This window comes from Silurus meridionalis, chromosome 2, assembly GCF_014805685.1.
Source record: "Silurus meridionalis isolate SWU-2019-XX chromosome 2, ASM1480568v1, whole genome shotgun sequence".
NCBI classification, from domain to species: Eukaryota; Metazoa; Chordata; class Actinopteri; order Siluriformes; family Siluridae; genus Silurus; species Silurus meridionalis.
This window is the reverse complement of record NC_060885.1, coordinates 6,368,306-6,385,668: the sequence shown is the minus strand read 5'-3', so window position 1 is coordinate 6,385,668 and position 17,363 is coordinate 6,368,306. Positions and strand designations below refer to the sequence as shown.

At 36.9% G+C, this 17,363-nt stretch overlaps 1 protein-coding gene across 1 annotated transcript in view; it reads right to left on the bottom strand.

The window, feature by feature from the left end:
* Positions 1–15,254, bottom strand: part of si:dkey-27h10.2 (protein let-653) — a 29,708-nt gene extending 14,454 nt beyond the window's left edge. The window contains exons 1-12 of the mRNA XM_046861908.1: positions 15,126–15,254; positions 14,795–14,965; positions 14,454–14,525; positions 14,169–14,249; positions 13,847–13,897; positions 13,656–13,739; positions 13,083–13,109; positions 12,862–12,944; positions 12,577–12,667; positions 12,425–12,487; positions 1,222–1,410; positions 1,005–1,083 (exon numbers count right to left, since the gene is read on the bottom strand). Coding sequence (XP_046717864.1) covers positions 1,037–1,083; positions 1,222–1,410; positions 12,425–12,487; positions 12,577–12,667; positions 12,862–12,944; positions 13,083–13,109; positions 13,656–13,739; positions 13,847–13,897; positions 14,169–14,249; positions 14,454–14,525; positions 14,795–14,965; positions 15,126–15,168 — 1,002 coding nt within the window. The 5' untranslated portion in view covers positions 15,169–15,254 and the 3' untranslated portion in view covers positions 1,005–1,036. The remainder of the gene's footprint in view (positions 1–1,004; positions 1,084–1,221; positions 1,411–12,424; positions 12,488–12,576; positions 12,668–12,861; positions 12,945–13,082; positions 13,110–13,655; positions 13,740–13,846; positions 13,898–14,168; positions 14,250–14,453; positions 14,526–14,794; positions 14,966–15,125) is intronic.
* Between the last annotated feature and the right edge of the window lie 2,109 nt (positions 15,255–17,363).

The following is a 17,363-nucleotide window of genomic DNA, read 5'->3' as shown; positions in this document are numbered from 1 at the left end:
GTTGGCTCTTATTAGTCACAATTACAACTCAAGGGTCGTCATGCTCTGTTCCTCTGACTCAAAACCATAGGATTTTCCATGCAATTTTTGGAACACAACGTTGGAAAATCCTTGCTATGCACATTGTGTCATAGCACAGTACTGGCAGTCTGAATTTACAGAAGGTATAAAGATTTTTTATGACAAAAGATTAAACTGTAGTTCCAGTTGTTTTAAATATGATAATATTCTACAGTTAAAACTACAGTGTAATTATTGATATGGTGATGCTGTCTATAAGAGAATAAAGTTGAATAAAACACTTTAGGACATGGTATTAGAATATAATCAGGTTGGTAAGAAAGATTATATGCATGTCATCCAGTATTATATTCATCTGGTAGCAAAGAGTAACCAAATTATAAATTATAGGCTTAACCTATAAAACATTTACATTTATATAATTTGGCAAATGCCCTTGTCCAGAGTGACTTACATTTATCTCATCCATACAGCTGAGCAGCTATGGGATTAAGGGCCTTGCTCAGGGGCCCAGTGGGTTGGGATTTAAACTCATGGCCCTTGGCTCCAAAAACCAATGCCTTAACCACTAAGTTACCCTCACTGTATAATATACCATTACTGTGGTTCCAATCCATCATGTTAATGGAGTGTTGGTATATTTGACTGCATTGTGTCCAGTCACTCTGGATAAGGGCATTTGGCAAATGCCATTAATGTGAATCTAATTTGTACACATAGGCAAGGTTAAGGGTCTTGTTCAAGTGCCGAACAGTGATAGTTTTGTGTTCCTGGCATTTAGACTCTCAACCTTCTGATCAGAAGTCCAACAGCTTCACCATTGAACTACCATTTCCCAACTTTTTAATTGTCTCAGATCCAAGAAATGTACATACACCTGCGAGCTTATCATAAATAAATAGACCACATAATTGTATTTGACAGTGTTGGTCAGTTAAAAAATGATCAATTATGATCCATGTGTGTGTTGATGTAGAACTCACGATTACATCTTCCGCTTCGACCCATCCTAAAGCTAGTCATTAAGGCCAATCTCAAAGAACAGGGCATGGACACTGCGCTCTGTTGGAGGGAAAGCAAAGAGTGCTACAGTATAACTTTACATACAAAATGCATCTACATGACAACATCCATAAACCATTATAAGACCATAGAACATTCTGGACCTTTCTCTAAACTGGATATTTTCACTTACTGTACCTGCATTGTTGTTGTTGTTGTTCTCATTAAGCACGTCATTCAAAGTCTCCACAGAGGTCTTGGTGGAGGCTGCTGGATCTCCATCGGTTTCATCCACGATATTTGGCTCAGCTGGCTTTTCAGCAGGAGCTTCAGACGTTTGAGTTTCAGCTGGGCTTTCCTTCACTTGCTGATCAGCTTCAGGTAGGGCTGCAGAGAGTAATATGCATTTACCAAATTTGATGGAAAAGTAAACTTATGTAAACTGTATTGTAAATTATGAAGCAAAGTAGAAGTTTTTAAGATGGAATTGGCTACAGAAGCTGGATTACCTAAAGCATTAATATATATTACCAGAGGCTATTTTTGCTAAATGATATGTGTGCTCCAGAATATCAGTTCAATTGTATATGCACTGCTTAACACTGCTTAAAACTATTACTCTCAAACTAGGGGTCTGTGACTGTTTTGTTTTTTTCAATCTGTTATTGTGGTGTCAATCACATCTCACCAGCATTCTCTTTATGATCAAATTCAATATTCTAATGTCAACACCAGAAATGGCATCCAACTTGACTTTCCACATCACAATACAACATGGCCGTCAAGGACTCCAGCAACCTGTCACCACAGACCCTCTCACTTTAACATTCCCCTGATTACTGATCACCTACACCTGGACTCAATTACACACTCATAGTATTTATATCCTTTTTTTTTGTCACACTTCCACTACAAAGTATATGTTCTGTGTTTAAAAACCAGTCTATTATAAAGGCATTGAATCTTTATAAGCATTTGTTTTTGTTTTTTTTTTCCATCTCATGCAGGTTTTAATTTATTTTCCTCTTGCCCTAGTTAACATGGCTGACATATCACCTGAATATCAAAATTGCCTTTGGATTATATCTCTGCTATGTTTGCTAAATGTGTGAAAGTTTTGAATTGCACTGTACATATAACTTTCTAGGTGACATAGAATATGTATTTGTTAATTTCATTTATTTTTGTATTATTTCAGACACCCTTATCCAGAGCAACTCGCAGTTATCTCAGTTATACAGCTGGGACAATTTCTACAGCTTATCCACTGACCAACCACTTTGGCAAAATAGTAATAATATTAATACAATTAATGTATATACAGTATGTAGCAAAGCCCCCATTGTGGTTCCCCCTCCACTCCACCAAAGGGAGCTGTCACCAAAGTTCTGATCACCTCTAGGTCAAGAGTTGTGACCTAATGTGTATCAACTTTTTCTACTGTTTCTTGACTACTCTCTTTGTTTTTCATGTTATTGGACTGTGTTTGCTTTGTGGATTCTTATTGTTGTGTATCTAACTTTCATGCTTGTGACCTTGACTGTATACTGTGTGTAACGCCTTTGGATTTCCATTAAACTGCATGTGGATTCTTCTTATCCTGTCCTGGAGATTGTCACAAAATCTTTTCTTTTTTTTTTTACCTACAACCAGCTAAAATCCAAATATGAGTCATAGGCAAAAACAATGACATCTACTACAGATATAATTGCAAATTTTTCTTTTTACTGTCTGTTTTGCTACCTATCTTTCATTTTCTAGAATTTTCCTTCACATAAAACATTTATTTTTCCCCTCATTATATATAATGTATTTGTTAATGTGGTGATATACATTTTTTTTATTTGTTTGAATTTTAATCTTATTTTTTAAGTAAATGTACGTTTTTCTTAATGTAACAAAAGCAGGAAGAAAATTACACCTACAATTACACACCCACTCTCCGTCTCAAAATATAACAAAATATACAAAATATAACACAATAAAGTTAATCAATTTATCCAACATTGACTCACCAATTTCCAGAAAACACCAGAGAAAACCATTAGCCAGCATTCCATCTAAACAGCCCCCCTCTATTTACTGCTCCATGACTACTGAGTCACTTCCACTATAATTGTTAATTCCATCAGTGAAACACAATGAACTCTGATTAGTGAGCACAGTGAAACCTGCAGGGCTTGTGCAGGAGATGCAGCTGGTCTCGGTGGGAAAACAGAGATACCTGGTTATTACCAGGGACAATATGAAAGAATGCAGCATTTGAGTCATGACTCAGCTCAAGCACATCAGCGTTACTCACTTGTGGGCCAAGTGCAGTCAATGCTTTTCTCTCTTTTCATCTTACTTTTCCACTGCACACTAAAAGATCACACTCTAATTCACAGACATGAGACCAAAGAGCTGAAATAACCGTTATTAGCCTTAACATGGCTAATAATTTGTCTTGGTCCTCCTGACGGTCTCAGAAAGTCCTGCAGGTGTTTAACGGTGATTGAGAGTGTGAATTGGAGTGAAAGCGATAAGAGTTATTGAAGGGACTATCTGCAATTATTGTTATTATTATATTTAAATAAAGATAAAAACAGTATCCTTGTCATGCAAAATAAGTAGCAAAAAGTGCTATCATTACACAAAGTTGGCCATCGGTGCACAGCCATTTTCAGATCTCTTCAGATCTCTCTAGGGCCATTGTCCTGTTGGAAGATATGTATATATATATATATATAATGTGCAATGTACAATGTACTTTTATAAGGATGTCTCTGTACATTGCAGCATTCATCCTTCCCTCTCTGGTTTCCCAGTTCCTGCCGCTGAAAAACATCCCTAAAGCATGCTGCTGCCACCACCATGCTTCACTGTAGGGATGGTATTGCCCAGGTGATACGTGGTCCTGGTTTCCTCCAGACATGACGTGGCATTCAGACCAGAACATTTTGTTTTTCATGGTCTGAGAGTCCTTCAAGTGCCTTTTGGCAAATTCCAGGACGGCTGTCATGTGTCTTTTAATAAGGAGTGGCTTCGATCTGGTCACTCTACTATACAGGCCTAAATAGTGGAGTGCTGAAAAGATAATTGTTCTTCTGGAAGGTTCTTTTCTCTCTACAAAGAAACACTGGAGCTCTTTAAGAGTGACCAGCGGGTTCTTGGTCTCCTCCCCGAATAAGGCCCTTCTTCCCCGATCGCTCAGTTTGGCCGGGCGGTTTCGCTCAAGGAAGAGTCTTGTTGGTTTCAAACTTCTTCCAATAACAGACGATTTTGGCCTCTGTGCTCATTGGGACCTACAATTCTGCAGAAATGTTTCTGTACCCTTCCCCAGATCTGTGCCTCAATACAATCCTGTCTCGGAGGTCTACAGACAATTCCTTAGACTTCATGGCTTGGCTTGTGCTTTGACATGCACTGTTAACTAGATATATAGACAGGTCTGAGCCTTTACAAATCATGTCCAGTCAACTGAATTTACCACAGGTGGACTCCAGTCAAGTTGTAGAAACATCTCAAGGATGATCAGTGGAAACAGGATGCAACTGAGCTCAATTTTCAGTGTCATGGTAAAGGCTGTGAAAACCTGTACATTTCATTTATTTCTAATACATATGTAAAGAGTTCAAATAAACTTTTTTCATGTTGTCATTATGGGGTTTTGCTTGTAGAATTTTGAGAAAATTGTAATTTTTCATTTTGGAATCCATTTTGGAATGTAAAAAAAGTGAAGCCCTTTGAATTTTACTGGGTCAGGTTGCTAGCCAGTCCAAGTCCAAGTCCCATGCCCTAACCACTAGGTTACCCCCCCCTCTCTAACACTTATGCTACATACTTACTATACATACTATACATACTTATTCTAAATTATCATTATTTCTATTGCAAACAATATGCTAGAGTAAAAGCTTCACATAGACATGTTAAAAATAATGTGCTATGCTTTAGATTGTGACATTTTCTTAAATGATTTTATGTTAATTTAATGTTTATGGAAGAAGGTTCCAGTGTCAGTGCTTTGTAACCATCTGAGGTAAGCATTATTATTTCTGGAATCTTCTGAGTGGTATGAGGGGCAGTAGTAGCTCAGTGGTTAAAGCTCTAGGTTACTGTATGAAAGGAAAGATATTCAAACCTCAGTACCTTTTTTTTCACTTTTGTACGTCGCTCTGGATAAGGGCATCTGCCAAATGCCATTAATGTAAATGTAAATGCACTATCAGCAAGCTGCCACTGTTAGGCCCTTGAGCAAGTCCCTTAACCCTGTATCATGTCTGACCCAAGCTTCCTAACTTCACTGGGATATATGAAGATAGAATTTGACTTTGCTTACAGTGTATGTAACAAGTACAAATTCTCCTGAATAGAGGAAACATGACAAAAAAGAGGACAATGATTCATTTATTGCAACTTGTTTTACTTTAAATGTTAAAAGGAACTAAAAAAGGATCATAACAGTGTCAGTGGATAATAGATATAAATGTAAATGTAGCTAAATTGCTGAAAAAAAATAGTCTATACCACTGATTTTAATTTCTATAAAACTCATCAAAGTGTTTTATATAATTTTTGATGTATGGCTACATACAGACAAAATTCCCCTGAAGTTGTAGAATTTTGGTTTTGAGTTTGACAGAATCCTTCAACTGAATAGATTTTTGCCTCTGAAGTGGTTTCTGGAGCCACCCAGTGGTTGTCAGAAGAATAACAGAATGGGGTATGGTCAAAAACTGATAAACCCATTGAACTAGAAGACCCAAATCTACTCTACCACGGCACTGCACCTGTGCACAAAGATGAAGATGTGCTTTACATTGGTTGGTGTAAAAGATCTTTAGTGGCGTGTTATAGAGCTTTGACTTCAACCCTTTGGGATAAATAGAAACCCCAGGGCTCTTCATTGTTTTCACAGTAAATTACTTTACTAACATCCCAGTGGCTGAATGAGCATGAATCTACACAAGCACACATCCAGAATTATTAGAACATGTTCCCAGAAGAGTGGAGGTTAAAATAACAGCAGATGAGAACTAAATGTGGAATGGGATGTTCAAAAAGCACATTTGAATTGTCCACAAACTTTTTATCCACATAGTATATTATATAGCATCTGAATAATAATAACAATAACAAAAATAATATTAATAATAATATATTATATGATTTGTTAACACTGAATAGCAGCAGGTTAGGATACAGATCATTATTATATTCTTTTGTTTTATAGTGTAACCTTTGTTACACTCATTGCTGTAAGATCTGAGCTTCCTTTACTTTGGTTTCTCCACAATAACACCAAATTGTGTCATTTTCCACAGCAATCTTTAGACACACACCAGTGTTTTGTGCATCTGAAATACTCAAATACTTAAAGTCAACAAATTTTGTGACCTTATCCAGAGCTGTTAAATTCATTTGGGAAAAAACTTGATTTTCACCTGATCTGTCACATGACCCATTATTCATCTCTCACTCATACTCCCCAAACCAGTAATCATCATCTCATCATCTGTTTTCAAAGACCAGATCATACAATAACATGACTATTACTTTATATTACTATATTATTACTGTAGATAAACGCTGCACTTAGTACCTCAAGAGATCTACAAAAGCCTTTATATTTGTATGACTGCTATTCCCATTTTTAAGCTTTAAATATCATAAAACTTCTCTTGTCAACCTTTTTTTTTTTTTACCTCGTATTGCATTTTGACATATATTTAAATCATATTCAAATGTTTGCAAGCCAACAAATCTCTATTCACATCCATCTATTTATAATGTACTGTATATATATGTAACTATATCATATATCATGCCATTTGAGTATATTATCTTCTGACATGCATAATCTTTACACAGTATATATATTATTATTATATATACTATATATTATTACCTACTACACATTCTGTACATTAATCACACTCATCCCTGTATATATGGACCCATACCCTATTTATCTACTGTTATTTATTGTAAATATGCCACTTATGCACCTCTGGTTAGATGCTAACTGCATTTCATTGGCTTTGTACATGTACCTTTCACAATGACAATAAAGTTGAATTTAATCTAATCCAATCTGATCTAACACATCAAAAGAAACACATACAATAGGTTCACAACACTATTAATAAAAAAAGAAGAATGTATGATGACTAACCTCTCTAAAAAACCTCTCTAAAATCATATCATGTAATCATTCATCACACTGAAAACAACCGGGCATGAAAAAACACACTTCACCTGTGTTCTGAGCTGCACGGCATCAGGAGAAAAGCTTCTGTGATTTTTAAACGCACGACGATTCCAAAAGATAAACTCTCAAGAGAAATAGTTGTGAAAGGAAGGAGGAAGACAGTGAACAATGACTTTCTTGGTAGGCTACTGTTTAGATACAAGCCGTGTAACAGACACTGTCTTTCATTAAAGGCTGTGTAAAGTTCATTAGTTTCAGTGTAGACAGGTTATAGTAGTGGCTTATAGACAGGTGCAGCTTATTTATGTTTAAAATGAAAATCTTTGTCAAATTCAGTGGGTGTGGCTTATATATGAGTGCGCTTAATAGTCTGGAAATGGGTAGTTCCCATTTGCTCTTATAATAACCGCCACTCTTCTGGGAAGATGTTCCACTAGATTTTGGAGTGTGCTTGTGGAGATTTGTGATCATTCAGCGAAAAAGGGTGTTAGTAAAGTCAGGTACTGATGTAGGTGAGGAGGCCTGGGGTGCAGTCAGTGTTCAATTCATCCTGAAGGTTTCAGTAGAGTTAAGGCAGAGCTCTATAGCAAGCCTACTGTCCAATAAAAGTATCTAACGTATCTAATGTAAACATATTTAATGTTTTTGTTCAATATACTAATCCAGTATGCTAATCTATTTCTTTAAAGCCTCATTCTGATGCATTTCACTGTATGTCAGTAACTGTGCCTGGTTAGGTATGTGACATATTGTGTATGGTTAGGTTGCAAATTCTCAGCACTACCAAGCATTCACTGCTGGGCTCTTGAGCAATGCTCTTAACCCTCAACTGCTCAGTTTTAAGTTGCCCTGGATAATGGCGTCTACCAAAAGCCATAATACATAATACATTTGGAGTAAATGGAGAATGAGTAAAATTATTTTCCAAAGTAGTCTTGCTATTGATGTGACCCTAAGAACTGCTGCTGTACTCAAACACCATTACTGCTTATCTCCATATACAGTACATTACAGTAGTTGTATATAATCATAACTTTGTTAAACTTCAGAAATTTTGGGCAGCTGTGTCCCAGTAATGTGCTGTTCATGTACTCTGTACAATTATATTATAATAATTGTAACCTTACTTAGTTGATAACTAATAATTAATAACTACACAATGCGTGACCAGAATGAACAGGTTTTCATCCCTATCATAGACTGTTGAACTTCCTTTTTTTTTTACACAAGCAATAATATCAGGTTGTTGTTTACACATCTCCATCTTCTGTATGTATCTGTTGCATTATATTACATGCATCATACTGTTACCTCTATCTCAACCTATTGCAACATATTCCTTATTTAATTGACTTTTTGCATTAATGAAATGCACCATACTGTACAGTACAGTGTACATACATACTAGGGATAGCAAGATTCACCGATTCGCATCAGTGCATCGGCATAAAAGTTAACGATGTGATGCACAGATGTTAAAAAGTTGGCATTTGTGCATTGTTTTTAAGATATTTTTAAATGTAAATTCACGAATATATTAAAAACGCTAAACTGTTTCTTGATCCCGTTCTCTCATCACCACTGCTGCTATGTGAATATGACGTGTATCACAACACTAACAAGACCGAGACGTGTCCTGTAAGTCACATAGAATACAGATTAACATGGCAGAAATAGAGCTGCCTCTCCATGGAGACGAAACAGGAAAAGGTCTATTATATCATCTATTTTCTTTATTTTTTTGCACTATGAAGTTCCTGTTTATGAAAGGGCCATGCGTTACAATTCAGAAGGCACTCAAGTAAATTTAAGATTTGCTGGCTTTCTGAACTAAACATGTGAAAACAAATGATCTGTAGCATATTAAATTGCATAGCATCCTATTTTTTCCATCATATTGAATTGTATTGTGTTGAATCAAATCGGAAACTGATCACACCGCATTGTAACTGCTTCATATGTAGCTTTCGTATCGTTGTCACACGTACATTACGGCACAGTGAAATTCTGCCTTCACATATCCTGGAAATTTTAGGAAACTTAGGGTCAAAGCACAGGGTCAGTGATGTTACAGTGCCCATGGAGTGCACAGGGTTTAAGGGCCTTTCTCAAGGGCCCAAAGGGCATCTTGGCAATACTGGGGCTTCAACCCCCAACGTTCTGGTCAGTAACCCAAAGCCTTAAAGATGAGCTACCATCCTTTTGTACCATCTGTGCTGACAGAAATGCAGCTCTGTGCAGTAAGACTCATGGCGGCGGTCTGTGTGTACATTCCACCTAGTGCTAATGCTAAGGAAGCGCTCATTATACTCTACGGGATCATTAGCGAACTACAGAACACACCCCGATGGATTGCTTATTGTTGCCAAAGATTTCAACCATGCAAATCTAAAGACTGTTTCTCCCTAAATTTCACTCCCTTGCAAAGAAAACACACTGGAAAACATGCCCGTCTACAGTCCTGCCTCTAGGGGTTTACAGTCCTGCCTCTGAGAAACCTCAGTCAGTCCGGATTGGGAACAGGGTCTCCAGCACCACCACACTGAGCACTGGTGCCCCTCAGGGTTATGTGCTGAGTCCATTGCTGTTCACTCTGATTTACAACTGTGTAGCAATGCACAGCTCGATTTACATCATCAAGTTCGCTGACGACATGACCGTGGTGGGTCTCATCAAGCATCAAAGCCGATCTCCCTCCCCCTATTCTGACCACATCGAACATTGAGAGCACCCTGAGCAGCTGCATCACTGCCTGGTTTGGGAACTGCAGCGTCTCGGATCGCAAGATCCTACAAAGGTAGTGAGGACAACTGGGAAGATCATCTGAGTCTCTCTCCCCTCCATCACAGACATTTACACGTCACACTGCATCCGCAAAGCAAACAGCATTGTGGACAACCCCACACACCCCTCACACACACTCTTCACCCTTCTGCCGTCACGAAAGCAGTTCCAAAGCCTCACATCCACAATGTGCAAAATCTTTTTCCCTCAAGCTGTCAGGCTTCTCAACACAGAACTGAACTAAAACTCACACACACACACACACACACACACACACACACACACACACACACACACACACACACTCAACTGTGTGACTGATCTTTATAACCTGGACACACACTTGTACTCATTTCACACATCCATGTCTTCAACACCACCCATATTATGTCACTTCATTATTACAAACTGTTTACATGCTGTTTTTGCACATAATTTTGACTGCTGCTATTGCTTTTTTGCACAAACCCTTTTGTTTACATCTGATTTACTTACAAGTACAGTCCTGTACTCAGTTCTCTCTGCAGACGGTACTTTATAGTATACAGTAGTTTTACTGGCGGCGCTGTATTGTGTTTTGTGTATTTGTCCTACATCGTCTTGTGTTGTCTTTGCACTGTTTGCACCAAGTTGCACACGATGTACTTTATGTGGCGAGGATACAACAATATTAACTCTGTGTTTTCTGCTATGTAGCTGTTATGTATGTTGTTAAATGTAGCACCAGAGGAGAAACGTTGTCTCATTTCACTGTGTACTGCATCAGCTATATATAGTTAAAACGACAATACAAAGCTTCTTGACTTGACTTGACTTGACTTGACTTGACATGTACCCTTACAGTGACAGTAAATTTGAATCTATTCCTGATTGTGGAAGTTTCATAATCCCACTGTCTGGTATTACCAAGAAACGAACGGGTGACTCTTATCTCTCTGGTTTCTTCCTTTTTTTTTTTTTTTTTTTTTTTCTCCACTGTCACCATTGTCTTGATTGCAAATTTTTTTTGTAAAACGAAGTGTTTAGTGAAAAAAAGATCAATATAAGTCAGATTATTTAAAACCCAAATTAAACTTGATCTTGAAGGGTGTATGAATTAAAGAAAATCTGATGCAGAAGCAAGCAAATTTCAGAATATTGACGGTATACATGAGCTAACTCACTTCCTTCTGTTTTCTGAGCAAAAAGAGGAAGGACATTGGGGTGTCATTAACAGGAACTATAAACAGATGTTGCAAAGATGTGCAATCACGCAAGTGGCGATGGCAACATTTTACCCTTTAGCACTGTAATGTTCAAGAAGCTGACTGGTCAGAAGGCAGCTCTCTGACTCTATATGTCATTGTACTGTATGTTACTTTGGTTACAGTTGTTTACAAGTCAGCATATTGATTTGGAACTATGATTTCACGATCAGAACTTCCTGCAATTTCAACGGTTTGAACTTATAGCAAAGTTATTCTACTGGAGGCAAATCACAGGTTTCATACCAGTTTTTATTCGGAATTTAGTTTTTATTGTAACTGTTCCTTCATTGAGACTTATCCCACATAATATAAGCCAAAATAAACCAGTAGTTTGAAATTTGTCCTGTTACTAATTGATAACTACTTTCTTTCAGCTTCTCCCATTAGGGGTCGCCACAGAGGACATCTGCATGTTTGATTTGGCACATTTTTTTTACGCTGCCCTTCCTAACGCAACCCTCCCCATTTATCCGGGCTTGGTACGGCACTAAGAGTGGCTGGGGTTGGTTCCCTAACCGGGGATCGAATCTGGGCCGCAGCGGTGAGAGCGCCACATCCTAACCACTAGACCACTAGGGTGCCCTGTTACCAATTGATAACTAAATAAACAAAACAAAAAGGATGTGCCTTGCAGTGATAAATAGAAAAAAATCATAATCATAAAAAAATGCTGTGGTATAATAGGCATACACCATTTTGAGATGTGTTATTACAGTAATATATTTAAGATAAGACCCTCATATTTGAATACAATTCACTCATATATTTGTGGTTAGGATGTGGCGCTCTCACCGCTGTGGCCCGGGTTCGATCCCCGGTCATGGAACCAACCCCAGCCACTCTCAGTGCCGGTCCCAAGCCCGGATAAATTGGGGAGGGTTGCGTTAGGAAGACCCAAACCTGTTTCAGCATCACATTGCCAGTGCACAAAACCTGCTCCATAAAGATATGCATCACATGTTTGAGGATCTTGCTACAGAGCTTTAAACACCTTTGGGATGAATTGGAACAATGACTGCACCCCAGGCCTCCTCACCTACATCAGTACCTGACTTTACTAACATCCTTGTGGCTGAATGAGAACAAATCTCCACAAGCACACTCCAAAATCGAGTAGAACATCAACCAAGAAGAATGGAGGCTACTATAACAGCAAATAGGGACTAACTTAAGTTACCTCCTTCTTCTTTGGAGTCAGGCGGCGGTGAAGTCTCCTTATCATTCATAAATGTTTTCATATCTGCAGAAGAATCATATATACACATCAGTACAGTGTTATTTGTATTGTAATGTGTTTTAAGATGTACTGTATAAAGAGTGCAAAAGAACCTGTAAGTGAAGCGTCGCACACTTCTGTCTCCACTGCAGCAAGAGGAATCTGAGCATCTTCATTTTTACAGTGGATATCGACAGAGAACCGCTGAGAAAAATATTATATATAAGTATATTACATTATATACAATAATGACACTATGAGAACTAAAACAGAATAATGGCAGAAATGCACTAGATATGAAAAACATAACGGTTAGAAATAATATATTGCTGCTGGTACGTTAAATAAAAAATCTAACAATAAATAAAAATCTACATATAATTTTTTTAGTTTCTTACCCTGCGATTAGCCTTAACACAGAAGAAGATGATGGCCACAACAGCAATAACCAGAATCACAAGGATCAAGACAACAACATAGACTAAAAGAATAGAGTTGATAAAAAGAAAAATCACATTGTTTAAATGAATATTGGAATGAACTTCATTACTAACATTTCTGGATTGTTTATCAAACTTGACATTTTTGTTTAATATCATAAAGCATTATCAAGCTTTACCTGGGTTGCTTGCATTGCCATCATGACCTGAATGGGGACATATAAAGAAAACACCACAACCAGTGTTTAACTTTAAGATACATGGATTTGTGTGTTATATAAAGGATATAGAGTTTAAATCAAACTGAAAATTATTCAGAGCATAGTGGAACTATTTCAGCTACAAATCCAGTCTAATGAGTTTGGTCTAATACTTGAACTGCAATTAATGTCCAACTAATTAGGTCTTTATGAGATGAAACATATTGAAGATTTATGGAAGGAGTCTCCAGTGTCAGCACTTTGTAACAACTTGTGCCCGCAACATATGATGTTAATAATAACCAAATAATACAAATCTTAGTAGTATAAGGGAAATGAAACAATCGTGGGATGTACCATTATGGGAACCTAATAAATGTTACTGTAAGAGTAACTCTGTTTCATGTCAGGCTTCACTACCCTGTCTTCCTTTTCCAGTGTGATCCAAAAAGTGACACTATTGGTCAGTCTTGCATCACAATTCCACAGTGAATGTCCAAAAATCTTCATGAAAAAAGACATTACTATGCAGTACATGATCAAATCACTTACGCGCCGGTGCCGTTGTGCTCTTTGTGGTACTGCTTGTGGTGCTTTTCTTTGTGGTTGTCGGGCCTGGTCCAGTTGTGATCGCCCCTGTTGATTATTAATTACATGATTTATTATTGGTTGCTGAAGACAGTAACACAGATATCCTTTTCATTCCATAAGGTAATGATGATTATGAATAGAATCTTCTGTACCTTCTGTGCTCTTGGTTAAATTCCAATCTGAACTCCCAACATCTGTGTTGTCTGAAATGAGCCAGTGAAAAAAAAACTGAATCGGTCGTGTTTTTAAATATATACAATCCCTTCACTATAAAAAGCATGATGGTTATTCTGTTATACTTTTAAACCAACATATATATATTTTGTAACTGATTAAATGGCAATAGAGTGGATATTTTCACATTTCTTTTGAACTGACAAGTACATCAAACCATTGCACAAGTAAGTGTAAAAAAAAAAAGGAAGTGCATTTTTCCACATCTTGTGTGACTAATGAGGTTCACCAAACTGCTACCTTGCTCTGGTAGTACAGTAGTGTTGGTGGTAAACACTCCATCTTTGGTCTTGTTACTATTGCCTTGGGTAGTTTCAGTCTCTGCAATAAAGAAAGCATGATAGTATTTCTATTATATTTTTAATATATGTATAATTGATTAAAGTTGCTATGTAACTTATACCCAAACCATTACACAAGCAGTTGTAGCAAAAAAGAAAGGTTAATTTCTAAAGAAACATTTAAAATAATACTAATAATAATGTATTCATTCGTTCATTACAAAGAGCATCACCAAACTTCTACCTTCCTCTGGTGGTACAATAGTGTTGGTGGCAAACACTCCATCTTTGGTCTCGTTATTACTGCCTTGGGTCTCTGCAATAAAGAAAGCATGATGGTATTTCTATTATATTTATATATATATATATATATATATATATATATATATATATATATATATATATATATATATATAATTGATTAAAGTTGCTATGTAACTTATAACTAATCCATTATAACAAATCCATTTTTACAGTAAGTGTAAAAACGGTTCATTTTTAAACAAACATTCAAAATAATACTAATAATAAGTCATTCATTCATTTTAAAGAGCATTCATCCAAAGAGCATTACCAAACTGCTACCTTGCTGTGATGGTAAAGTTTCATTGTTGGAGATGTTGTAGCTATACCCTTCATTTGTGCTCATGTTCACACCGCCTGGTGTGATACTCTCATTAGGAGCTGATTTATCGGTTGTGGTAATATTAACATTGTTAAAATTATCCTGAGCAAATCCTGGCAGCAATAGGACTCCTGCATTAAACATAAACAGCAATGATCGGTAAAAACACAAGATCCTGCACAAGAAATTAATTCTTGCCTAATTATATAATTGGGATTTGTCCTGACATGATTTCTTCAAAAGCATTAAACAATACAATATTAGACAGGTACAAATAATAAACATACATACCCAAGAGTGTAAGAATGTGAAAGGTAACACTCATTTTCTTCATGCTGTGTTCGTGTTTGTGTGTGTGTCTGTTTGAAATTGTGTGCTGGTGTGTGTGATGATGTGCATGTACACCCTGCTCAATGCATAGCCTAATGAAACCTACTGTACAGTGTGCTCTCTTGATTGCTCAAAAGTTGGTTAAAAAAGGAAGTTACATTTCGTCATTTTTTGTTTTTTTTAAGATGATGAATTCAAGTGCATTAAACAACACTACAAAAGCACCAAAGTAATTGTAGTGAACGGAAAATGTGTGCTAATCATTCATTTTGCACAAGAAAGTAAAAGAATCTCAATTTTTACTTGCAATATCCTTGGAATATATTTACAGCAAATTAAAAAAACAGCTTTGGAATGGCCGAGATGTCTAAAGCTGGTGTTTGCACAAACCTTAACATCTGATCTAATGAAATAATGCTTTTAGAAAAAAATTTGAAATAAAACATTTTCTGGGCCAGTGTGCACATTTGAGGGGCTCAAAATCAGACATTTCATATTTGTATCAGCTAATATAATTTGCTATTTCTTTATTAAACATTTCCTGCTATTATTAAATAAATGTAAATAAGAGAACAAGTTCTCTAATTGTGGAATTTTATAAATCACCATGCAGCTTAAATTAGGAGATGTAGATGTAGATGTAGGAGATGAAAAGGTGGTGCTCTTTGCAGGTGGTAAATCCAAACTGGATCGCTACTTTGATTTGATGCAAAACTGGTTAATTTTTAAATTACTGGTCATGTTAACATGCTATGGATAAACAAACAGACAGACAGACAGACAGACAGACAGACAGACAGACAGACAGACAGACAGACCATAACCTTGTGCTCCAGAACATATGATCACCTGCACATTATCAACTTGTGCTGATCATAAACAGCAGCTACGCTAATTTCTCTCCACTGCTTCTCTTTCTCTCCCATTCCGAGGCATCCTGAGGTTTGGCCAGCTCCAGTAACGTCCCACCTCTTGAAGATTATGGACCTTTGAAGAAGTAGATGGTGAACTCGCAAACACCCTGAACCATCTAGGGACCTACCAGTGCCATTCGGATCCCACTTCATGTGTGGAGTTTTGACATTGGACCTCCTGGAGTGTTCAAAGGCTCTGACATAGAGAAGCTGATGCTGGATCTGTGATGATCACAAATGTTGAGCTCAGTAGCTCCTACTTTTATACCAAAGACTGTATAAGACTGTAGAAAGAACATTACTTATAATCTTATACTCCAGTACTCATGTTAGTTCTCACTCTCCAGTGTTCTGTATTGTTTAAAGGTTTATGATCAAACTCTCGATGTCACCCAAATGAGGATGGGTTTCCCTTTTGAGTTTGGTTCCTCTCAAGGTTTCTTCCTCATAACATCTAAGGGAGTTTTTCCTTGCCACAGTCGCCACAGCTGCTCATCAGGGATAAATACACACCGTTTACCTTAACTGTTGATTTCTGTAAAGCTGCTTTGAGACAATGTCTGTTGTGAAATGCGCTATAGAAATAAACTTGACTTGACTTGACTTGACTTGACAGATAGAATGGATAGATAGAATTAATAGATAGATAGATGATAGATAGATAGATAGATAGATAGATAGATAGATAGATAGATAGATAGATAGATAGATAGATAGATAGATAGATAGATAGATAGATAGATAGATAGATAGATAGATACCAACATGAATTACAATATGCTATAAAAGAATGCTCTATGCATATTGAAATATATAATATATGCAAGTATTTGTCAAAAAAAAGATATATGCACATTATATATAAAAACGCGGAAAATACATACACACTTGTATACAGAAAAAGTGCATATTATATAAAAATAACAGCATATGATAAGAATATATCATTATAACATTGACTGATGAGTAAATAACACTGATAATCTCTTCATTAATGCACCTGTCAGTGTGTAGGATTTATTAGGCAGCAGGAACATTGTTCACACAGCCAAATCGTGACGGCTAGACGACTGGATCTGAGCATCTCCAAAATTGCAGCTCTCGTGGGATGTTCCTGGTCTGCAGTGGTCAGTATCTATCAAAAGTGCTCCAAGGAAGGAATGGTGGTGAACCGGTGAAAAGGTTCTTTGCAGCTGAGGCTCAAACTGTTGAGCGAATGCTGGCCCATGCAACTACGAGCAACTGTAGCTCAAATTGCTGAAGAAGTTAATGCTCGACGAAACTG